The 22,696-nt window shown below is 38.8% G+C and overlaps 1 protein-coding gene across 5 annotated transcripts in view; it reads left to right on the top strand.

The window, feature by feature from the left end:
* CDK14 (cyclin dependent kinase 14) overlaps positions 1–22,696 on the top strand; it is a 618,912-nt gene that overhangs the window by 487,677 nt on the left and 108,539 nt on the right. For all 5 annotated transcript variants that reach the window (XM_073809735.1, XM_073809734.1, XM_073809736.1 and 2 more), the window contains one exon: positions 16,364–16,412. In XM_073809735.1, the coding sequence (XP_073665836.1) occupies positions 16,364–16,412 (49 nt within the window). The remainder of the gene's footprint in view (positions 1–16,363; positions 16,413–22,696) is intronic.

Genomic DNA, 22,696 nt, shown 5'->3' with positions numbered 1-22,696 from the left:
GAGACAAGATAATAGACTGAGGCAAAGGGAGCAAATCTACGAGCCTTTTCATGCAGCACTTAAGCAGACCCATCAGGGGAGTGCTGGGGAAGAAGATACACGTTCCCAGAGGAGAAGATATTAGTGCCAGGGTCCACCTGTCCCACCCCACTTTCCACCTCCTTATTCTACCCCCAAAGAGTGCCTTAGAAAGTCTGAGGGAAAAGAAGAAAGTCTGAGCCATGAGGACATACTTTTTTTGCTTTGCTTGATAGACTTCATTTTTTAAGAGCAGTTTTAGGTTCATAGCAAAACTGAGCAGAAGGTGCAGAGATTTCCCATACATCCCCTGCCCTGACACATGTGCAGCCTCCCCCCTTATCAACATCCGCCACCAGAGTGGTACATTCGTTACAGTTTGATGAACTTAAGCTGACACATCATTATCACCCAAAGTCCATAGTTTACATTAGGATTCGTTCTTGGTGTTGCACATTCTATGGTCTGTACAAAGTATAATGACATTTATCCACCATTACAGTATCACACAGAGTAGCATCACTGCCCTAAAAATCCTCTGTGTTCTGCCTGTTTATCCCTCCCTCTTCCCTAAGCCCTGGCAACCACTAATCTTTTTACTGTCTCCATAGTTTTGCCTTTTCCAGAATGTCATATAATTGGAATCATCTGAAAAGGATGTTGCCTTTTCAGATTGGCTTCCTTCATTTACTAATATGCATTTAAGGTTCCTCCAGGTCTTTTCATGGCTTGATAGCTCATTTCTTTTCAGCACTGAATAATATTCCATTGTCTGGATGCGCCACTGTTTATGTATCCATTCACGTACTGAAGGACATCTTGATTGTTCCAGGTTTGGGCATTTATGGATAAAAATGCTCTAAACATCACTGGCAGTGGGTTTCAACTCTTTTGGGTAAATACCAAGGAGTGTGATTGATAGATGGGAAAAATTATACTTTGTCCAATTTTGGATAGATAATAAATTTAAGCAATTCAAAGTATCAAACCATATAAAAAAGGAGCACAGTACTAAGCCTCCCCACCCTGTCTGCCACCTGCCTACTTCCCCAGAACGATTGCCCCAACCACAGGCCCCCACTTATTAGTTTCTGTTATGTTTCTTTCCTTTATGTAAATATAAGAAATTATGAATATATATTTTCATAGTTCCCATATTAAAAACAATTTTGGGTCTTGCTTTTCTCATTAATGCATCCTGTAGGTCCTCTCATGTCACTGTATAGAGGAGGCCAGTGTGGCTTCCCTCTTTTCCTGCAGCCACATTGTTTTACATTGTATGGATTTAACCTGTCCCTACTTATGGACATTTGGGTTGTTTCCAGTGTTTTTGCCATTATAAATATTATAACCCGTATACACACACATAAATAGGCGCATCACATCTGTACAAGTATATCTGAAGGATAAATTACCAGAAGTAGGGTTGAAGAATCAATAAGTATACAGTGACCCTTGAACAGCACGGGTTGAGCTGTATGGATCCATCATACGTGGACTTTTTTCATTAATACCCACTACAGTACTCCATGGCGGTTGATTGAATCAGGGATGTGGAACCACAGATACCAAGTACAGACTATAAATTATAGGCAGATTTTCGACTGCAGAAGAGTCAACGCCCCTACCTCCTGTGTTGTTCAGGGGTCAACTGTATACAATTATACTTTTGAACACTTCTGTCAAATTGTTGTCCAAAAGGATGGTACCAGTTGGCTCTGTTACCAGCAATACATGAGGACGCTGCTTCTCCACTCCACGCTTCTTCTCCACTCCAAACTTTTCAATTTTGCCTGTTAGGTGACAAAAAAAAACTTAATATAATTTAAATTTACATGCTTCTTTTATGACGAGGCTGAGCATCTTTTCATATGTTTCAGGATCACTTGTATTTCCTTTTCTGTGAGCAACTAATATCTTTTGCCAATTTACAGTAGAGTTACGTGTCATTTGTCATATTCTTACTAATTTCTAGGGGTTCTTTATATATTAGAGAAAGTATCATTTTTCTATAAACAAGTTTTGCTTCTCTGGAATTTTAAAAAATGACTCTTTCTAATTTTTAAGGAATTTTGAAAGTAATCCTCTCATATCTTACTAGTCTTGTTTAACTTGTTTTGCCTCAAGAGAAAAAAATTCTGTGTTGGCTTAGAACAATTGTTAAGATTTTAAAAGAACAACTAGATAACAACTGGGATTGATTCTTTAGAATTTAGCCTGTATGTGTCCTCTTCTGCACTTATATTTATGCTAACACAAAATTCCTTAACTTCAGCTTATTCCCATAGCAACCAGGCAGCTGGAACAGGCCACAGCTGCATAAAATAAATAAATATATGTGTAACACACACATGCGCACGTACACACACACGTGTGTGTTACATATAATAAGAAATCTAACCTTGGGAGCTGCCACTTCCCCATCATTTACTTCTATTTAAATTTCTCTCAAAAGAAGTGGGAAATGGGTCTGTGTCTTCTTTGAACCTGATTGCCTTCTCACTTTTTTCCTCACCCTCAGTTTCTGTGGTTTATGGTCTCAAAATTAGGGGTCTCTCCCTCTCTCCCTCTCCCCCTCTCTAGTCCCTCTCTGTCCTTCCTTCCCCCTCTTTCCCCCTTCTCCCCACCTCTCATACTAGAGTGTCTCCTTCTATCTCTATCCTCAGGATGCTTGCTGTGGGCCAGCCTCGGAGGTGAAAGGTGACACCGTGGTATTCTTAGCACTTCAGTAATTCTGTCACCTTCGATGAGATTCATCACAGGCCAAACCCCATTCTCTATCAAAAAGTAAGAGTCTACTGCAAAATTACTACATTTTCCCTTTCACTTGTTTCATAATGACTCACTACTGGGATGCTTTTGCGTAATGCCCTCTGCTCCATTTCCTTCTGGGATGGGAAGAGCCTTCCCTGTGTGACTCCCAGGACCACTTTGCCCTGCCTGCTTTGCCCTCGGCTACTTTATGTCAACAGAGACCACATGGCTCATACACCTCTGGTGAAGTGGTGCTTGGAATTCTTTGTTATAAGACAGACTTAGCTTTAATATTTTTTAAAAACACATCTTGGGTATGTATTGGAGGGGTTGTTTGGGATTTGTAGAATTGTGGTAGCCCCAGATCAGGGCAGAATATAGGTAGGCATTTGAGGTTCTCCAGACTAGTAGAATCAGGGTGAGGGACTGAGAATTCTGAGAAGATTTTGCAGTTTCCTACTGTCAAGGAAAACCGTTGGGCTGCTTGAGCTGGGAGTAAGAGCGGTGTTTCGGTTGTGCGGTAACTATTTAAGCAAATTGAACATTAGAGCCGGAAGAAGTTCCAGGGGGCATATAGCCCTGCTCAGTTCTTTGTAAGGCTAGGAACCTGAGGTCAGAGATGTTAAAGGACTTCCCCAAAGTCAGTGTCAGAGATGAAAGTAGATCCCAGGAGGTCTCCCTGGGTTTCAGTTCAGTGCCCTTTTTTTGCAGCATGAATCGTGGATGATCATGCTACTGCATCTGTATTACCATTTCTCGTTGACCTTCTTCTAATGAACAGTTTACTGACAATTAGTCTATCAAGAAAGTAGCAAAAAAGTAGGAAGGATCTGAGCTCTGTACTTAGTAAAACATGGACCCATAAACATCACTTTGTATGAAATACTTTGGCCCCGAAATAACATGTGGAGTCCATGTATGAAACTTTTTTCATCTCTTAAATGCTTCCAACAAAAGGGGCATTCAACAACTATTTAATGACCAGTTGTTACTCAGGAGTTCAGAAAAGGAAGGCACTGTAAAATTCAGGGAGAGAAAAATGTTGCTAGACAGGAAGCAATTAAAAGTAATGAAATTTAGACTGAAATAATTCTATTTTTCCCAAATCAAGCAAGGGAACAGAGTATTTCTAAAGTGATTATATTATTCTGAAGAGAAAGTATCTAATCCAAAAAGCAGTTTGATTAAGGAAAGTTTGTTAAAGTCAGAATTTCTTGCAACAAATTTGCCGTTGGAGGCAAATTGCAAAAGGGAGTATTTTAAACATTCTATGCCCCAAACTAAGCTCACAGACACACTGATCTTGAAGGCAACATATAAATATGGATGTAGTTGTACTCAGACTCTGTAATGAGGTGAAAAACTTCTCCTCAATTCCAGCTATTCACAGGCCTAACTGAGGCCCCCAAACTAAGTAGATTCAGACTTCTTAATTCCAGAGGGAAGATGTAAATTTTTTCAGAATACCATGATGGGACTTCCCTGGTGGCACAGTGGTTAAGAATCCACCTGACAATGCAGGGGACACGGGCTCGAGCCCTGGTCCAGGAAGACCTCACATGCTGCGGAGCAACTAAGCCCATGCGCCACAACTACTGAGCCTGTGCTCTAGGGCCTGTGAGCCACAACTACTGAACCCACGAGCCACAACTACTGAACCCGTGTGCCACAACTGCTGAAGCCCACGTGCCCTAGAGCCCATGCTCCACAACAAGAGAAGCCACTGCAATGAGAAGCCCACACACCACAACTAAGAGTAGCCCCCGCTTGCCGCAGCTAGAGAAAGTCCACGCACAGCAACAAAGACCCAACGCAGCCAAAAGAATTAAAAAAAAAATTTTTTTAATTAAAAAGAAACAGAATACCATGATGATAACACCTTACGTTTTATGTTGTATTTTATTTTATTTTATTTTATTTATTTATTTTTTTTTTTTGCGGTACGCCGGGCCTCTCACCGCTGTGGTCTCTCCCGTTGCGGAGCACAGGCTCCAGACGCGCAGGCTCAGCGGCCATGGCTCACGGGCCCAGCCGCTCCGCGGCATGTGGGATCCTCCCGGACCGGGACACGAACCCGTGTCCCCTGCGTCGGCAGGCGGACTCCCAACCACTGCGCCACCAGGGAAGCCCTGTATTTTATTATTTACAAAGCATTTCAACATATTATCTCAGTTGGTATTTAGAATAACTCCTGAGTTATTATAATGTTATTGTCCTAATACTGTTATCCCAATTTACGGACAAGGAAACTGGGAGACTGAGGCTTGGAGAGATTGTGTGGCTTGTCCAAGGCCACATCTGCAGTATGTAGCGGAGCCCAAACGCAAACCCAGGCCTGCAGTCCCTGGCCTGCCATTCTTACGGATGCCTGCCAGTCTCTTTAAGAGAGCTTCCCCGTCTGCAAACATAGGAGTATGATGAGGGAGAATTGTCAGCCTCTTCTCAGCCCTGCCTGGTGGCATCTTGGAAAAGATCTCTATATATCTTCTTGTAGGTACCAGAACCCACCCTCCACCTGCTAAATATGGGTATCTTCTTTGAAACTTGTGCTTCCAATAAATTGTCCACTCCAAACACCATCTGTGGGTGTTTAGTTTTAAATGTACAGTCCTTGGTACATATTATGGGAATTGCCCAGTTCCATGATTTGCACACCAGAGGAGATCTGAACCTGTAGCCTTTGTTCACACTCTGGACTTCCCCTAGTCTGATAGAAGGTGATGGAAAAACTGCGGAAGCAGTAGAAATTGTTTGGTGGGATATTCAGTGCAGGGCGGTTGAGAGGAGGGTGGTTTCGTGCCATGATGTTGCCCTGCACAGACCACGCCTGCTGTCAGGAGACACCTGTGGACATGCAGGGCCATCTTCCTTCCTCTTCCAGAAGCATCCCGTCTGCTCCCTCCAGCTCATGGAACTCCTATGGACGTTAAATGAGATAATCCATTTTTACGTCCTCTTCATTACTTTTTACATACTTATACTTTACCTATTTTTAAGAAGATTTGAGCTGGCTGTGTAATTGGTGTAAAAGTGCTTTTAAACTGTTAGGGGCATGTAACATACAAAGTAATATTTTGTACCATTTATACTGTGTCCTCTGCCCGGTGTTTTCTTTCCCACTTTATGCTTTACCTCAAGAATCTTTTTATATGTCTTTTTTTTTTTTTGAGCGATTGATAGCAAATGTAACGGTCATGGGTAACATCTGAATGTACAAGGGTGTAACTATGTGATGGTTATAAAAATCGACTTGAAAAATTAATCTGCAAATATATGGCCCTTATCTCAGATTTTATTGCTAAAAACCTATGGGTCTGCCTGTCCCAAGGCTCAGGACATTTAGAGCTCTCTCCCCCAAGCATCAACCACCACCTTCTTCAACTCTGCCGTTCTTCATCCTACCAGTAAATACCACTCCGGTCACATAGTGAAAAAGCCAGTTAATTAGTAAATTTATAAAATAAGTGAACTTTATAGAGCAGAGGAAGTTAAAACAACGTTAAGTGTGACAAGAAGGTCAGGCTGTCTTGACTTTCATACTTTCTGATTGTGGCAATCATGCTGGGGGTCACTGCTGGCTGAGAGCAGGGGAGAAAATGCTGGAGTTGAGTGGCCATGTTTCAAGCAGCAGGAACCATGCGCCAGATACTCTCATGAGCTCAGATTCTTAATAAGTACTCGCTAGGTGGCAGGCAGCATTGTAGATGCTGAAGACACAGTCGTGAACAAAGCAGATAAACCCGTTGCTTATGGGGCTTCCGTGCTAGAGGGGAGACAAATAGTAGACAAATTACAAATCAGTGTGGCTGGAGAAGCTGACCACAGACAGAGCAGCAGGGGTGGGTCACTGAAAGTCAAGGTGAAGAGCTAGGATTTTATTTGAAGTGCGAAAGGAATCAATGGAGGGTTTTTGAGCGGGGGAGGAAATTGATGTTTTGTTTGCAAAGGGACCTACTGTCTACAAAAAGTCACAGACCTATTTCAGAGATGGTAAGGGGCTTCATCTCAAGTGTGAACTCCTCTTGATTGGTAGTTTCTGCCCACAGCTCTGGGCTGAGAATGGTCTGTAATAGCAAGTCCTGGCTCAGGGGAAATTATTCTCACACCAGTTAACAGTGATGCCATAGACATGGGGCATAGGTTTTTCCCAACAGGTCCATAACCGACCAAGGATTTGATATGCAAAAAGTCATACATATAGCCAACGCTATAAAATAAAAATTTTAAATGGCCAAAAATCATGATAATTACTGAAAAATGTAAAATAATAATTCAGCTCTTCCCCAGTGGGCAGACCTATGGAGGGAGATATCTTTATAAATTGTAGATATTCATTTCAGTGCAAAGCAGGGACTATCTGTACTGACTTTCTCTGTATCTGCTTGAAGAATTTCCCATTTATTTTCACTAGAGGGCATCACAAATGATGGAGACTAACAGTGTCCAGAAAATGCCAGAGAAAATGTAGTGAGATTAAATTTTCAAAGAGAAATGAAGTTCTTCTGATTGCAGCTTTATTGAAAACAAAAGCAAAAACAAAAAAATCCTTAGGTATACTGGTTTCATTACTTCTACTCTTGCAATTTTGAAAAATTCAGTTTGGGAGTTATCCACACCTCATCGCGCCAAAGTTTATATAGAATGCCAGTCACCAAACAAACACTTCTTCAGTAATTATGCTCCCTCCCACCCCAAGAGGATTAAAATCCTTGTAATAGTGTCCAATTTGTGTGATTTGGTTACAATCATATCTAAGAAAAGAATTAGAATTTCAACCTATGAGTGGAAATCAGAATAAATGAAGATACAGATCATTTTCAAGGTACTGAAAGAACTGTTACCAAAGAGCTTGGGTAACCCAGCTTTTTGGTAACAAGTGATAAACCGGGAATAGAGTCCTGATTCAGCCTCTGCCACTAGCCTGGATCATGGGCTCGTCAACTCAACCTTTCTAACCTTAGCTTAGTCATTAGTAGAATTTGTAGAATTTGTAGAATGAAGTGGTCAGACTACCTGATTGCTCACATTTCCCCTAGAAGGTGCTGAGTGCTGTCTTCCTGATCTCTTTCTCCCTGTGGAGAGTTTGGATGGAGGGATGGGTCAGGATGCATGGAGAGTGAGACACAAAATCATTCTTCTCCTTTCTTTTCTGGGAGCCGTAAAGATTCAGTCTCATTTGTGAATAGTACACTTTAGACTGTGATAAATGCCTAACTGATTAAACTTTACTTCTCTAAAGAAAAACATCTTACCGAAAGAGAAGTGTTCCATGACTTTTAGGTTGAGAAAGGTGTGGTTGGTTTGAAGACCTCAGCTGGGAATATGCGCTCACAAACCCATTTGTATGTCTGTTGGAAAAACCAAATGCCATAGGAAGTAAGAACGTTTAACGTACAGAGTAGACGTTTGTTTCTAGAAGTTGCTCAGAGATTGCTCATTTTAAAACACACACCGTTGGTAATCGAAGGATGATTTGCTGCAGCCAGGGCAGGGCAGGATGCTGCAGTCTCCTATTTTCAGGACTGAAGATGGCTACTCAGCATTTTAAGGAAACCCCTCTGGGTGACAGCAACAGGGCAGTGAGATTCTGTTACATGTTAGCATGTCACGTCAGAGCCTCTCGCTGGTAACGCTGGAGCTGTGTGAAATCACAGCCGTTATATATATGAGGGACAGCAAGAGTTTTAAAGCTGTGAATTACAGTTGTGCAGACATACATCTTATTTCTAAAATGCCTGTTTGGATCCCTATGCTTTTTTGGAATTGACATATCTAAAATCCCCATATTTTGGAACAAGTCTAGCCCTCTCTGTTTGGGATAAACTGTCGTCCACTGTGCATGAATTCTGCTTTACTCTGGTCTGAGAACCATAGATGGTTTAAATCCACCTTTTCTATGTCTTGGTCAGAATATCAGCTGAAATGTTGACTGCTGGCTTGGTTTTCCTTATAACCATAAGAAAGTCACATTTGCGTAAAAATTCTTGTGAATGCTTGTAAACAGATTTTCTTCCATTGCTGGCCCCTTAGTATTGGATCCCATGATTCATTGTAGGCTACAGATGACCTTGTATGTTTTGTGCACTGCTGGGTCCACAGTGCCTGGCAAACAGGCACACAAGAAATATTTGTAGAATGAGTGAGAGAATGAATGAATACTCATGTCTTCTAACCTTAAAAGATTGAAGGCTATTATCTGTTACATAAACAAGTAACTAAAGTGATTGTTGGAAGCATCACCAGAGTGATTCGTGACTGTGTTTATTGTTCATCCTCATAAAGGACCGGACTCTTTTCCCTCCACTGAAGCAATCCTGAGAAAGGCTTCAGGTTTAACACCTCCACCAGATGATAGTCTGGTCACAGCTCTTGACTTAAGTCATTACTACTTTCTTACAAACTCAGGAGAAAAGAGTAAATGCATTTGGTAAAATGCAAAATAATCCTAAAGAATTTAAATAGTGAGTAGTTGAATATATAGTTTAGAGGTGTTCATTATAAAATAATCAAACATTTACTGTGGCATTTTGGACATTACTCTTAATTTATTTTTTGGCTGTGTTGGGTCTTCGTTGCTGTGCGTGGGCTTTCTCTAGTTGTGGCAAGCCGGGGCTACTCTTCGCTGCAGTGCATGCGCTTCTCACTGTGGTGGCTTTTCTTGTTGCAAAGCACAAGAGAAGCTCTAGGCGCATGGGCTTCAGTAGCTGAGGCACTTAGGCTCAGTAGTTGTGGCTCACGGGCTTAGTTGCTCCACGGCATGTGGGATCTTCCCAGACCAGGGCTGGAACCCATGTCCCTGCATTGGCAGGCGGGTTCTTAACCACTGCACCACCAGGGAAGTCCCTGGACATTACTCATTTTTGTATTGACTTATAGTTATTCCATGATATTATTTAAAAATCAGATGCTATTAAATCCATTTGTAAAAGATGTACTAAAGTTTGAGACTTTTAAAAAAAATTTTATTATAGTTGCTTTACAAGTTTGAGACTTTTAAAGATCTTGTCTCTGTTGCCACCCCTCCTTTCCATGCACCCCTCCCCCCTAAAAAAAGAAAGAAAAGTGTTCTTACAAATCCTGCTTTAGCCTTTCAAGTCCTTTGAACATATTGGGTTAGGCAAAAAGTTCGTTTGTTTTTTTCCGTAAGATGTTACAGAAAAACCCGAACGAACTTTCTGGCCAATCCAGTACTTGGGGGTTTTAATTGATTGCTTGATTTGACTACTTACTCATATGTTTCCTTGTTATTGACGTTAAAAACACAGCAGTATCTTATAAGATCCAAAAAACATTGGTGAGAAGGGGATAAGGGTATTAAAAATTAAAGTTACTTTCCTAGAGTATACAGTACATATATATAAGCAAATGAGTAAATTCCAATTTAGGTTTTATCTGTTTTCACACTGCCTCAAGCCATTTCAGGTTTAGCTCTTTTAAGCTAGGAAACTTTAGAATATATAGCATTGTTCTCCAGTGTTTTCCTGTGGCATCTCAATGAATTGCTGTGTATAAGCATGGCAGTTTGAGCAAAACCCTTCCAGCCTCTGTCCCCTGCCCCACCATGTTACAGAGTTAGTGATTTCTTCTTCTCTACCAGCTCTCCTCCCTGGCCGCCCACTGTGTGCGACCATCCTCTGCAGTGTCCCTGCAATAAGAGGAGAAGGGGAAAATCAGCCTGCAGGTTTAAATTAATTGCCCTTCTGTTATGCTGTGAGTTAGTCTATGCTTTAAATCACGGCATTCTAAACTTCTAGTTTAAACATAATTGGAAAGAGAAAGCTGAAATTAAAATAGTGACAAAATAAACCTAACTGGAGGAGAACAGTATAAAACACTCCTAATCAAATACTCGAATAATCTGTTAAAATTATTCATAAGCAGTTGACTATTTTATTAAATACACCTGTTACTGTTTTGGGGCACTAATTTAAGCACCTTTTTGTTTCCAAAACTTACCTAGTGAAATTAGGTTGCTTACATTCTAATGGAACATTGCTTTTACTCATGATGGAAATCATTTTAAAAATAGAATTTAAAAAATCTAATTATAAACGTTACGCATGCTCATTGCAGAAAATGTTAGAAATGGCTCCATTTGAAATTGTGTACTTGGACAGTTAAGATCTGAAAGATGTTGTATACAAGAGATCAGGTCCTGTGTGTTACTGGAGCCAGCTTCAGATATTTGAGTTTATCCTGTCTTCATTTGGAAAAGAAAACAGATGGGGTTAGTGGCTCTGCCTCTGTGCTTCCAGGGGACTGCGTCCATATCCACATTGTAGCATTTTCACCCCGTGTTGGTAATTCTGTATTTACATTTCTGGGCCACTGAACTGTAACCGGGACGTCCTCATTTTTGTGTGCCCATCGCCCAGTGCAGTGCCTGGCATACAAGCAGGTGCCCAGGTGACATCTGCTAAAAGAATTAAGAGTTTATGTGAGTAGTGACAGAAGGTAAAGGTAGGAAGACTTTGTTCTTCCTTATTTTTTCTATTTTCATATGGCATGTTTCTCTATCAATTTTGGCTCTTTTATGCGTAGCTAAAACTGACATATTGTATTTCTGAAAAAAAAAATTTCTATTAGCATATCCTGTCAAGCTCTAAATAGAGGCAATTCTTAGAACTCATATTTATGTGCAGTCATTAATTGCTAAGAATAATAATTTACTTGTAAATCCAAGATTGTATTAATTTTATCTGTAATGGAATTCTTGTTCTTTCCTGAAATCATAGCAAATTATTAAAATTGCTTTGTGGGGAGTACAAAGTTAAGGAGATCAAATTTGTTTTACAAGGACATTTGATGTAATTATTTTTAAAATATATCTTGCTTTTTATACCAGACTTTTAGATAAAAATAATTTCTTAAACCTCTATAAAAAACTATTCTTCCCATTTCTCCTTTCTTTGTTAGTTAATTCTCAAACCTAGAATATGCCTTTACATTTCTGTTCTACACCAACTGACTGAATTATGTTGGGTCTTATATAATGCAATCTAGTAGAGAATAAATTCAAATGTTAGGCATTCTTTTGAAACAAATAAATACATAATTGTTGGTGAGCACTTTTGCCTGTAGCTGTAGAACAATGGATATTTGTAATCAGGCCTGCTCTTCAGCTAATGTACACTATTTCCCCTGGTAGTATACTCTCCAAACAGAAGCCAGAGTGATCCTTAAAAAAAAAAATTCTAAATCATATCTTAAAGGCCACAAAGTCTGTGTGAGCTGGTCTTCTGCCCATCTCTCCTGGGCTGTCTGTCTGCTCCAGACACCCCATCCTCCAGGCTCACTCTAGCCCTGCACATGCCCTACTGGAATGAGAGCTCCCTACAGGCAGGAAGGTCTTCTGTTTGGTTCTTTCTCTGTATCTTCAGCTCCAAGAGGTGTACCTGGCTCACAGTAGTTGCTCAGTAAATAGTTGAATGAATGAATCATTGCAGAGATTTCTTTTGAATAAACTTTGTAATTAGAGATAGGAACCTGAGTGTGTTCTTAAATTTCTTTTTGTTCTTTTTATCTAATGGTATTTTTATACGTGAAACATACCATAACAAAAGCAATATAAATCACTTTCTTTTCTTTAAAAGCTTATAAATCAAAGCAGACAACACTAACAAAAGGCACCAACTAATACTAAGAAGAATTAAGCCTATTAAGTATTAAATGATTAAGAAGAAATTAGATCAATATGAAAAGGAGATCATTTAATTTTACTGGAGGATGTACACACAAATCCTTTCTAAATGGAAAGACACAACATATTGTTATGTACAAAGATTTTATATCAGCCTTTTCGGATAAATATACATTTTAATGAAACTCCAACCAGATTTCCAGTAGGAACTTTGTTTATTGTGTTGGTTGACTTTTATTTGCAACTCATGTTCCTTCATCACCCAACCTGAAGTGTCCCTCTCACACTAGTCACTCAACATCATACCTCCGTGTTTTATTTTGCTAGAACACTGTCTTGTCCCTCAGCTTTATTGAGTTATAATTGACATAAAGCACTGTGTAAGTCTAAGTTGTACAGCACAGTGATTTTATATGTGTATATATTACAAAATGATTGCCACGATAAGTTTAGTTAACACATCCATTACTTCACATAGTTTCAATTTTTTTTTTTTTTTGAGTGAGAACTTTTAAAATCTACTCTCTTGGCAACTTGCAAATATTCAGTGCAGTATTGTTAACTATAGTCACCGTGCTTTACATTACATCCCCAGAACTTATTCATCTTATAACTGGCAGTTTGTACCCTTTGACTACTTTCACCTATTGCCCCACCTCCAACCCTGTGCCCCACCTCTGGCAACCACTTCTGTTGCCTGTCCTCTGCTTCTATGAGTTTAAGTATTCTTTAGATTCCACCTAGAAGAGAGACCATACAGTATCTGTCTTTCTCTGTCTGATTTATTTCTCTTAGCATAATGCCCTCAGGGTCCATCCATGTTGTGGCAAAATTTCCTTCCTTTCTATGGCTGAGTAACATTCTGGTGTGTACATGCTCCACATCTTCTTTATCCATTCATCCATCAGGGGACACTTAGGTTGCTTCCATGTCTTGGCTATTGTAAATAATGCTGCAGTGAACACAGGGGTGCAGAAATCTCTTTAGTTCCCTTCAGATATATACCCAATTGCTGGGTCATGTGGTAATTCTAGTTTTACTTTTTTTGAGAAAACTCCATACTCTTTTCCATAATGGCTGTACCAGTTTAAGTTCCCACCAGCAGCGCCCAAGGGTTCCCTTTTCTCCTCATTCTCACAAGCACTTGTTATCTCATCCCTTCAATAACAGCCATTCTAACAGGTGTGAGATGATATCTTATTGTGGTTTTGATTTGCATTTCCCTGATGATTAGTGAGATCAAGCACCTTTTCATGTACTTGGGCATGTGAATATCTTCCTTGGAAAAATGTCTCTTCAGGTCCTTTGCCCATTTTTTAATTGGATTATTTGTTCTCTTGCTAATGAGTTATATGAGTCCCTTCTGTATTTTAGATATTAGCTATTTTTCAGATATGTGGTTTGCAAATATTTTCTCCCATTCTGTACCTTGCCTGTTCATTTTGTTTATTGTTTCTTTTGCTGTGCAGAAGCTTTTTAGATTGATGTAGTTCCACTTATTTATTTTTGCTTTTGTTGCCTGTGTTTTGTGTGTTGTATCCATAAAATCATTATGAAGACGAAAGTCAAAGAGATTTTTCCTGGTTTTCTTCTGTGATTTCAGGTCTTACGTAAGTCTTTAATCCTCTTCCAGGTTTTGTGAGTGATAGAGGTCCAGTTTCATTCTTTTGCATGTGAGTATCATTATTTTCCCAGCACCGTTTATTAAAGAGTCTATCTTTTCTCCACTGAGTATTTTGGTTCCCTTGTCAAACGTTGACCATATATATGCATGAGTTTATTTCTGGGCTCTCAATTCTGTTCCATTAGTCTATGTGTCTGTTTTTATGCCAGTATCATACTGGCATATATATGTACCATAGTATGTATATTACTATAGCTTTGTGATACAGTTTGAAATCAGGAAGTGTAATACCTCCAACTTCGTTCTTCTTATTATTGCCTTGGCTATTCGGGGTCTTTTGTGGTTCCATATGAATTTTATGATTGCTTTTTTCTGTTTCTGTAAAAAAATAAATGCCATTGGAATCTTGATAGGGATTGAGTTAAATCTATAGATGCCTTTGGGTAGTATGAACATTTTACCAATGTATTAATTCTTCGAGTGATGAGTATGGACTATCTTTCCACTTATTTGTGTCTTCTTCAATTTCTTTCATCAATGTCTACAGTTTTCAGTGTACAGATCTTTTACCTACTTTGCTGAACTTATTCCTAGGTATTTTATATTTTTTGATGGTATTGTAAATAGGATTGTTTATTTCCTTTTCAGATTAATCATTATTAGTATATAGAAATGCAACCGATTTTTGTATATTGAATTTATGTCCTGCAACTTCCCTGAATTTGTTGATTAGGTCTAACAAGTTTTTGGTGGAGTCTTTATTAAGATCTTCTATATATAAAAAAATCATGTCTGCAAACAGCAACAGTTTTACTTTTTCATTTCCAATTAAGATGTGTTTTTTTTTGTTTGTTTGGTTGGTTGGGGTTTGGGTTTTTTTTGTTTATTTCTTGCTTGATTGTTCTGACTAGGACTTCCAATAGTGTGTTGAACAGGAATGGTGAGAGTAGCCACCTTGTCTTTTCCACTAAGAGTTCTGCCTTTCACCATCCAGTATGATGTTAGCTGTGGGCTTGTCATATATGGACTTTATTGTGTTGAGATATGTTCCATCTATACCCAGAATATTGAGAGTTTATATCATGAATGGATGTTGAATTTTGTCAAATGTTTTTTCTGCATCTATTGAGATGATCATGTGATTTTTATCTTTCATTCTGTTAACATAATGTATCACATTTATTGATTTGCATATATTGAACCATCCTTGCATCCCAGGGATGCATAATATAAAAGAGACATTATTTTTTTATTGCTGGTGGGAAAATGAAAAGTAATCTGTCAGCAGCTATTAAAATGTGAAATATGCATGCCATTTGCCAGGCAGTTCTATATTGGGGAATCTATTTGACAGAAAAGAAAGCATCGGTATATAGACATAGATGTGCAAGGATTATTTATTGAAAAATTGTTTTTAAGGAAAAAAGGGGCTGGAAACTACCTAAATTTTCATCAGTAGGAGAATGGTCCAATAATTTATGTACTTCTACCCTATGGAATATTACACAGATTTAAAACAATTGTTACATATTATTTTATTCGAAGGACTATTCACTATATATTATTAGATGCCTAAAAAATTTCAGAGAATGTTTATTGTACAATGCATTTAAAAATTAAAATAGTATATATATATATTTGTATATATGGATAGATTTGTATTTATAAACATAAATATGTGGAAAGAGACATACCAAGCCATTAACAATTGCTATATCATCAGGAGTGAAAAATGGGGAGCAGGAGAAGAGATTATTAATGTATATTCTATGCCACTTTATTGTCTAACTTGGTAAAACAAACATGTTGTGTTTTCATTTTAAAAATATAAAGATTGTTCAATGGTAAATGTAAGTATACACTATAGGACGTTGGTGGTTTGGCTTTCAGTATGTGTAAATGCCATATAGTATAAGCAAGGAGAACCAGCACTACTGTGTTTGGTCAGAGATGTCTTCATAGAAAAAACAGCAGGTTTCACTGGACCAATGTGGCAATATTCTTCTATAAATCTACCTACAGTTTGCATATTTGGAATTTGCATTTCTTTTTTCAACCCATTTAAAACTTAGTTATTCTAAGAAATAATTACTAGGAAACCAAATTATGAAACAAATCACCCTAGACAAAAGAAAACAATGCTTCATTGTTTAAAATGTTTAGCTCTTCGTGTTTTACTCTTTTGTTTAATCTAAGGTGAAGACATAGCATGTCTAGCATAGCTATGGCTAAATCGAACAGTAGCTTTTTAAAAGTTTTTTTTTAACATACGGGCAATATAGACTTTTGAAACAAAGATTGTTTATCATTTTTCTTTTTCATTTCAGAACGCTTTACCCTGTACAGCTCTAAAAACCTCAGACAAGCATGGAATAAGTAAGTTTTTTTATACAGCTTATACTCGTTCTCTTTTTCTCTCTCTTAATTTTTAAAACTCTCTTGATAAATTTGTCATGACATTCTTTCATTTGTTCACCCAGTTGTCTATTCATCCATTCGTTTAACCATTAAACAGTTATTAAGCCCTAACTGTGTACCAGCCCCCATGTTCCACCTGAGCCAACACTCTGTGAATTTGGGTTCCCAGAGTTGTTAATCCTGAAATTCACTGTGCTCACTCTTCTTCTAACTAGATTCCAAGAAATATTTTAGCATCAGCAAAATAGCATTTCTTAAGTACAATATATCAACTGACTTTCTAATCTAAATAATGTTGGTGACAACCTTTGAGCGAGATAAAACTGATCTTTCAAATGTTTTTAGTTTACCTATTTTTCCCGTGAGCCTTATTGGGAAGCTAAGCACACGTATCACTTGGAATACATGGACTCTGTTTATTTAATCTCTCATCTGACCTTGTTGAAATAGCTTTATTTATTGGTTTCTAAATTTGATGACATCTGAAGATCTGGGTGTCTCAAGTTATTCAGAGGTCTTTTATAGCAAGCCAAACTGCTAGTAAATCATTGAAAGTTGGGAAGCAGAGTAATTGAGTCACTCTGACTGTATCACATTTCAAGCATTATATTAGAGAAAAGGTAACTAGATCTGCTTTGATTAAGTAAACTATAATTTGTCATAACAAAATTTTGTCTATGGGGAATTTAGTGTTATTGTCTCCCTTTTTACCGTTATGACATGTTTAATTTTAGATGCCATCAATTATGGAACAAATAAGAAAAACCTTTTTTTTTTTTTTTTTGGCTGTACGCGGTCCTCTCATTGTTGTGGCCTTTCCCGTTGCGGAGCACAGGCTCCGGACGCACAGGCTCCGTGGCTGTGGCTCACGGGCATAGCCGCTCTGCGGTATGTGGGATCTTCCTGGACCGGGGCACGAACCCGTGTCCCCTGCATCGGCAGGCGGACTCTCAACCACTGCTCCACCAGGGAAGCCTAAGAAAAACTTTTGATAATAAAAATGCCTTTAATCAATGCTGTCAGTAGGTAACAGCAGATAGCTTACTGTGAGGAACTCATGGAATGAATACATTAAAATCTTCCATGGATTATTTGAAAGATTTGGCAGTTTATTTTGATTAAATTCATACTAAGAAGAACACACCAGTATAATTATTTTTGTCTAACACAAGACTTCGTATTTTCCATTTGAAGGGTCAGTTCTTAATATCTAGAATCTCCCACAGGAAGCATGCCCTCGGCTGGGAGGGAACATTCTCTATGTGTTCCTCACCCTTTTATCCTCCTTCACCCTAACTTCACTGATCAGTGGTAACACATTTTAATTAAGTGCTTTCATATACCAGGTAATATATACATATAACAGTTCCTGTCTTCGTTAAATGATCAAACACATTTCTCACAATTGCTCAAAAAGTTTTGTGCCACTAACCACTTTATGAAACAATTCTTGACAAAGCCATTGAATCTCTAACCCTTTCTCTGAAGTAACAGGAAAATCTGGCAAATCCACGCAGAGTGACGTTTGTGGAGAATAGCCTCCAATTTAGCTAACCCTCTTGTTTCCTTCCTTCAGAGGGACAGGACTAGAATGATGTCCAAATCACCCAGAAAAATAAATGGCAATTTTTATCCACTTAGAGTAGTCTACAAAAGACAGGATGGGGGAGGGGGAGGTCTGTAGACGATGCTGAGTGATAGTTCATCCACTGTCCCCTTGTGGATGTGACCCCAACAGCATTTACACCTGGCCCACTCCAGCTGTTCATTTTCGCAACTTGTATTCAGCACCTGTCATTTGTATGCCCAGACGAATGGCCTTTCTTGTTCAACCATTGGAAGTGACTGGTGGGATGCCTCTCAGAGAAGATGCTTTTGTCCATTTACATTACTCTATATCAGGAGAAACTAGGTTATCTCATGTCTTTCCAAAAAAAAAGACAACTGAAGTAGTATTCAAGCTTTGCGTTGCTTTGCTTCATTCTGACCACCTAAGACCTGATGCTTTCCTTTCTGTGAGAGGTACTGTTCGTGTCACAACAGAAGTAGTTAACTTCATTGACAAAAATCAGGCTGTGTGATCCTCTGGTGTTGCTGCTTTAGAAATTTTAAAAGCTGTGTGCATTGTGCTCCATCTCTGAATTTTCTTAAAAGATGCTAGGTTCAGTAAATACGCTTTTACTTTTGAGGGCAGATAGTTCTTCAGAATATGATTTTTCACAAAATAAGAACACGGTTTCTCTTTAAGATATCACTTCAGAGATATTTATTATTTGCATTTTCCATGAACATAGGATTTATATTTTTTCTACCAAAAACAAGGTAAAATACTGAAGGAAATATTACATTTTAATGTAAAGTCTTTTAAATCCATTGATAGAATTGTAGTTAATATCTTTCTTTTAATTTCTACCATCACATATGCTTTTTAAAAGCCCGAGAATTAATTCAAAGTCATTTAAGAGAGTCCCACCCTTCGATTTCTTTAAAAATATTTTAGAGAAAATATTAAATGCTGAGCTTGAAGTAAGGTTTTAAAATTATAAACATGACTTGTTTAGAACCATGCTATTTTCAAGTCCCCATAAGTCTTATTCTTTTGTTGCCTTAAGGATTTATTTCAGAAAAAGCTAAGTAATAAAATCATCACTAAAAATATTATAAAAATATGACTTGCTAGTATCTGTTTTGTACTGAACCCTTAAAGCGAAGCTATAGCCTCCAGCCAGTTCTAACCCAATGCAATTTAGGGAGAAGTGAGAATTCAGACATTAATTATATTATTGATTCTTCCTACAGACCGACTTGTGACCTTGTAACCATCATTGACATTTCAACAACTGTCACTTCAGAGTGGGGTCTAGATTCGGAAGAATTGCATTTAAAGACTATTAAGCAAGTGCTAGCTTTCTTCCTACTGCTAACTAATTTGTTTGTCAACAGCACAATTACGAAACCAAAGTGATTGGTAAATTCTCTTGTACAGCAGTAATAGGTTCAAAATAAAGGGAACTAATTTGCAAGGACTAATTTGAATTCAATTTAGATAGGTTAATATAAGATGGGCAGGTTAATATACACATGTAAATTGCTGTTCAAAATTAAGTAACAATGTTAAAAATATGTATTAACACAGCTGTTGAAGCTAGTGGATAGATGAACCTGCCTAAGAGAGTAAAATTTCTTTTTTTGTTTTTTAATAACTTTATTTATTTTTGGCTGCTTTGGGTCTTCGTTGCTGCGCGCGGGCTTTCTCTAGTTGTGACGATCGGGGGCTACTCTTCATTGCGGTGCGCGGGCTTCTCATTGCGGTGGCTTCTCTTGTTGCGGAGCATGGGCTCTAGGCGCTTGGGCTTCAGTAGTTGTGGCTCGCGGGCTCTAGAGCGCAGGCTCAGTAGTCGTGGTGCATGGGCTTAGTCGCTCCACGGCATGTGGCATCTTCCCCGACCAGGGCTCGAACCCGTGTCCCCTGCATTGGCAGGCTGATTCTTAACCACTGTGCCGCCAGGGAAGCCCGAGAGTAAAATTTCTTGCGAAATGAATCCTCAAGTCTCTTTGAACAGCTGTAACAAGTGACCCAGTTTATTTTGGGACCAAGTCTGTCCTAAGTAACACCCATGCAATTCCCTGCTGACTTCATTTATACCAGTAACCATGGGGCATAATTTTATCCTTTGAAGGATGTTTTAGTATTCTGGGGAAGCAAAGCAGTGATAGGAGAAAAATATCAGAAGATCCAGCAGATATCTAAACTCGAAAGGATAATATAAAGAAGTCTTAATTATAGGATTGAGAATAATAAATACATATTCAAAAAGAAAAGAAGGTCCTTTTATTTCCTCTTACTGGAAGTGCATGATCCATGTGGGTTCTCTCCTGCTTGAAGAGGATTTTAGACTAAAGGGAGACAAATCTTAATTTTATAAATGTGTTCTTTCTGATGGCCTTCAAAACATTCCATTTTATTTCCTTGGAGTTATAAAGACTCTCCCTATTTTTCTTCCTGATCTCTCTATTTATAGTTGTCTGACATTGGCATGCATGTGCAATCAACCAAGTATTTCAGCCAGTTAAAAGATCTTTCATTATTTTGGCTGGAGAAGAAGCCTTAGTGTATGCTCTCCAGCAAAGTTAAGGGTAGGATTCCAGGAATGCATTTGCTTGTTTTGGAACTTTTTAGCAGCTGAACAATTTTGGAGGTTTGAAAGTAGCAAAAAGAGAACTAAGGATAAACCACCAAGTCACAGAAGACAGATTTGGAAAACACAGGTCATAGCTGATAAAGCAAAGCACATCCGTAGACTTTGAACAGGTGTAGGCCAGCTTGTCCTGCCCCCTCCACCCAGTGCTCTAGTTCTGCTTATAAGCCCTCTGGTTAGCAAGTCCAACTGGATTGCTCCTAAGAATTAAAAACAGACGATACTTTAAGATGTGCAGTAAATTCAGAGACATTATAATGAGGCTACCCTTATGGAAATGCAAAAAGAGAGAAGACGTTTGCCTGCATGTATTGGAAGGTACCAGCAGGGTCACAAACCTTAATTTAGGAGCTTTAGAAGTGTTTTCCAGCTTGGCGTACTTGAGCTTTCCTTGAATGTTTTATCTAATTCGATGATTAACTTCCAAAACATATTTTAAAGATGACTTGGGCTTCCCTGGTGGCACAGTGGTTGAGAATCTGCCTGCCAATGCAGGGAACATGGGTTCAAGCCCTGGTCTGGAAAGATCCCACATGCCGTGCAGTGACTAAGCCCGCGAGCCACAACTACTGAGCCCATGTGCCACAACTACTGAAGCTGTGCGCCTAGAGCCCGTGTTCCCCAACAAGAGAAACCACCGCAATGAGAAGCCCGCGCACCGCAAAGAAGAGTAGCGCCCGCTCGCCGCAACTAGAGAAAACCCGTGTGCAGCAACGAAGACCCAACACAGCCAAAAATAAAAACAAATAAATTAATTTTTAAAAAAGATGACTTGCTAGAAAGTCATGCTACATGTGCATAAAGCATAATGTATTTAAAATAATATTTAGAGAAACAACATAAATTTCACTCTGTATACTAATATTGGTGGTTCTCTATTGTATTTTTCTTGTCATGTCTGATTGCATTCCATTAAGATTTAAATAGGTGCCTTCTCAAGAAAGAAAAGCCCTGTTTCCTACTCTGCCTTATTGTTCTAAGTTGATCAAAAATTTTGTAAAGTAATAATATATTGCAAAGTAAGTTCAAGCTTTCAGTTTCTCTACAGTTGCTTAGAAATGTTAGAGGAAGGTAAGTACAGTTACTGACGCTAGGAGGAGCCGTTGAGTTGAGCCAGATCTTTAAATCCTCTTTCTCCAGTTTCACGTTTTTTTCATTGTTGATCATTTTTGTTATAATTCTGTTTACTTCAAAGTAACAGTTTCAATTTATTTAGTGCCTGAAGATTTCTTCTCACCATATTTTCAAAGAAATTATTCTTTACATCATCCATGCACTTTTTTAGGGGTGGATTTATGAGGGTGACAAGCTCTAAAGCAGACAGTAAAGCAGACATTTTGGAATTCCTTTCTTTTCACTCAGAGGATGAGCTGGAGCTGCAATTGTCGACTGCCCAGCTCTGGGGACTTGAGTTCAGCATTGGGAGGCTACGTGGGGTGTAGCTCCTTACCACACCCCTGAAAATATAGTTTTCAACACTTGGACAATCAGATCCAAGCCAGTCTCTTGTCCTGACCTTGGACACCCACACAGGGTATTGTTTGGAAGCCCCTAAGTCTCACCTGCCTGCTTAAAAGTCGCAGTTCAGAGCAATTTCTTGGATCATTCAGTTTCACAAGAATGAATCATTAGTTCAGTCACTGAAAGCATTGGGTAGGTGTGATGTTTATCTGATCTATTAAACCCCTTGCCACTGAACAGAGAGCAATTCTAGAAAATTGAAGAGTGGATTCTTGAAGGGGAAAAAGAGGAGGTCCTCAAACAGGAGATGCTTTCCAGGCTTTGGTGGGAGTCAAAGAAGACAGCATAAAGGTCTGTCCAGAGACACAGGTTGGAGGCAGATGCCAGGAGGACAAAGAGAAAGCTGTCCAAGAGAGAGATGGACAATCTGCCAGAGCTCTAACCCTGATCACTAACAGTAGCAACAGCATAAATGTGATAACACGCGAGACGTACCTAGTCAAAGGCCTGACGTATACTTGTTAATCCATAGTCCTGGCTTGACAGGGGTGTAGTAAACCATCGGATGGCCTTCTGCTCTAT

This window comes from Tursiops truncatus, chromosome 9 (genome assembly GCF_011762595.2).
Source record: "Tursiops truncatus isolate mTurTru1 chromosome 9, mTurTru1.mat.Y, whole genome shotgun sequence".
Classification (NCBI taxonomy): Eukaryota; Metazoa; Chordata; class Mammalia; order Artiodactyla; family Delphinidae; genus Tursiops; species Tursiops truncatus.
Note: the sequence above shows the minus strand (reverse complement) of the source record. Positions and strands in the feature narration are given on the sequence as shown.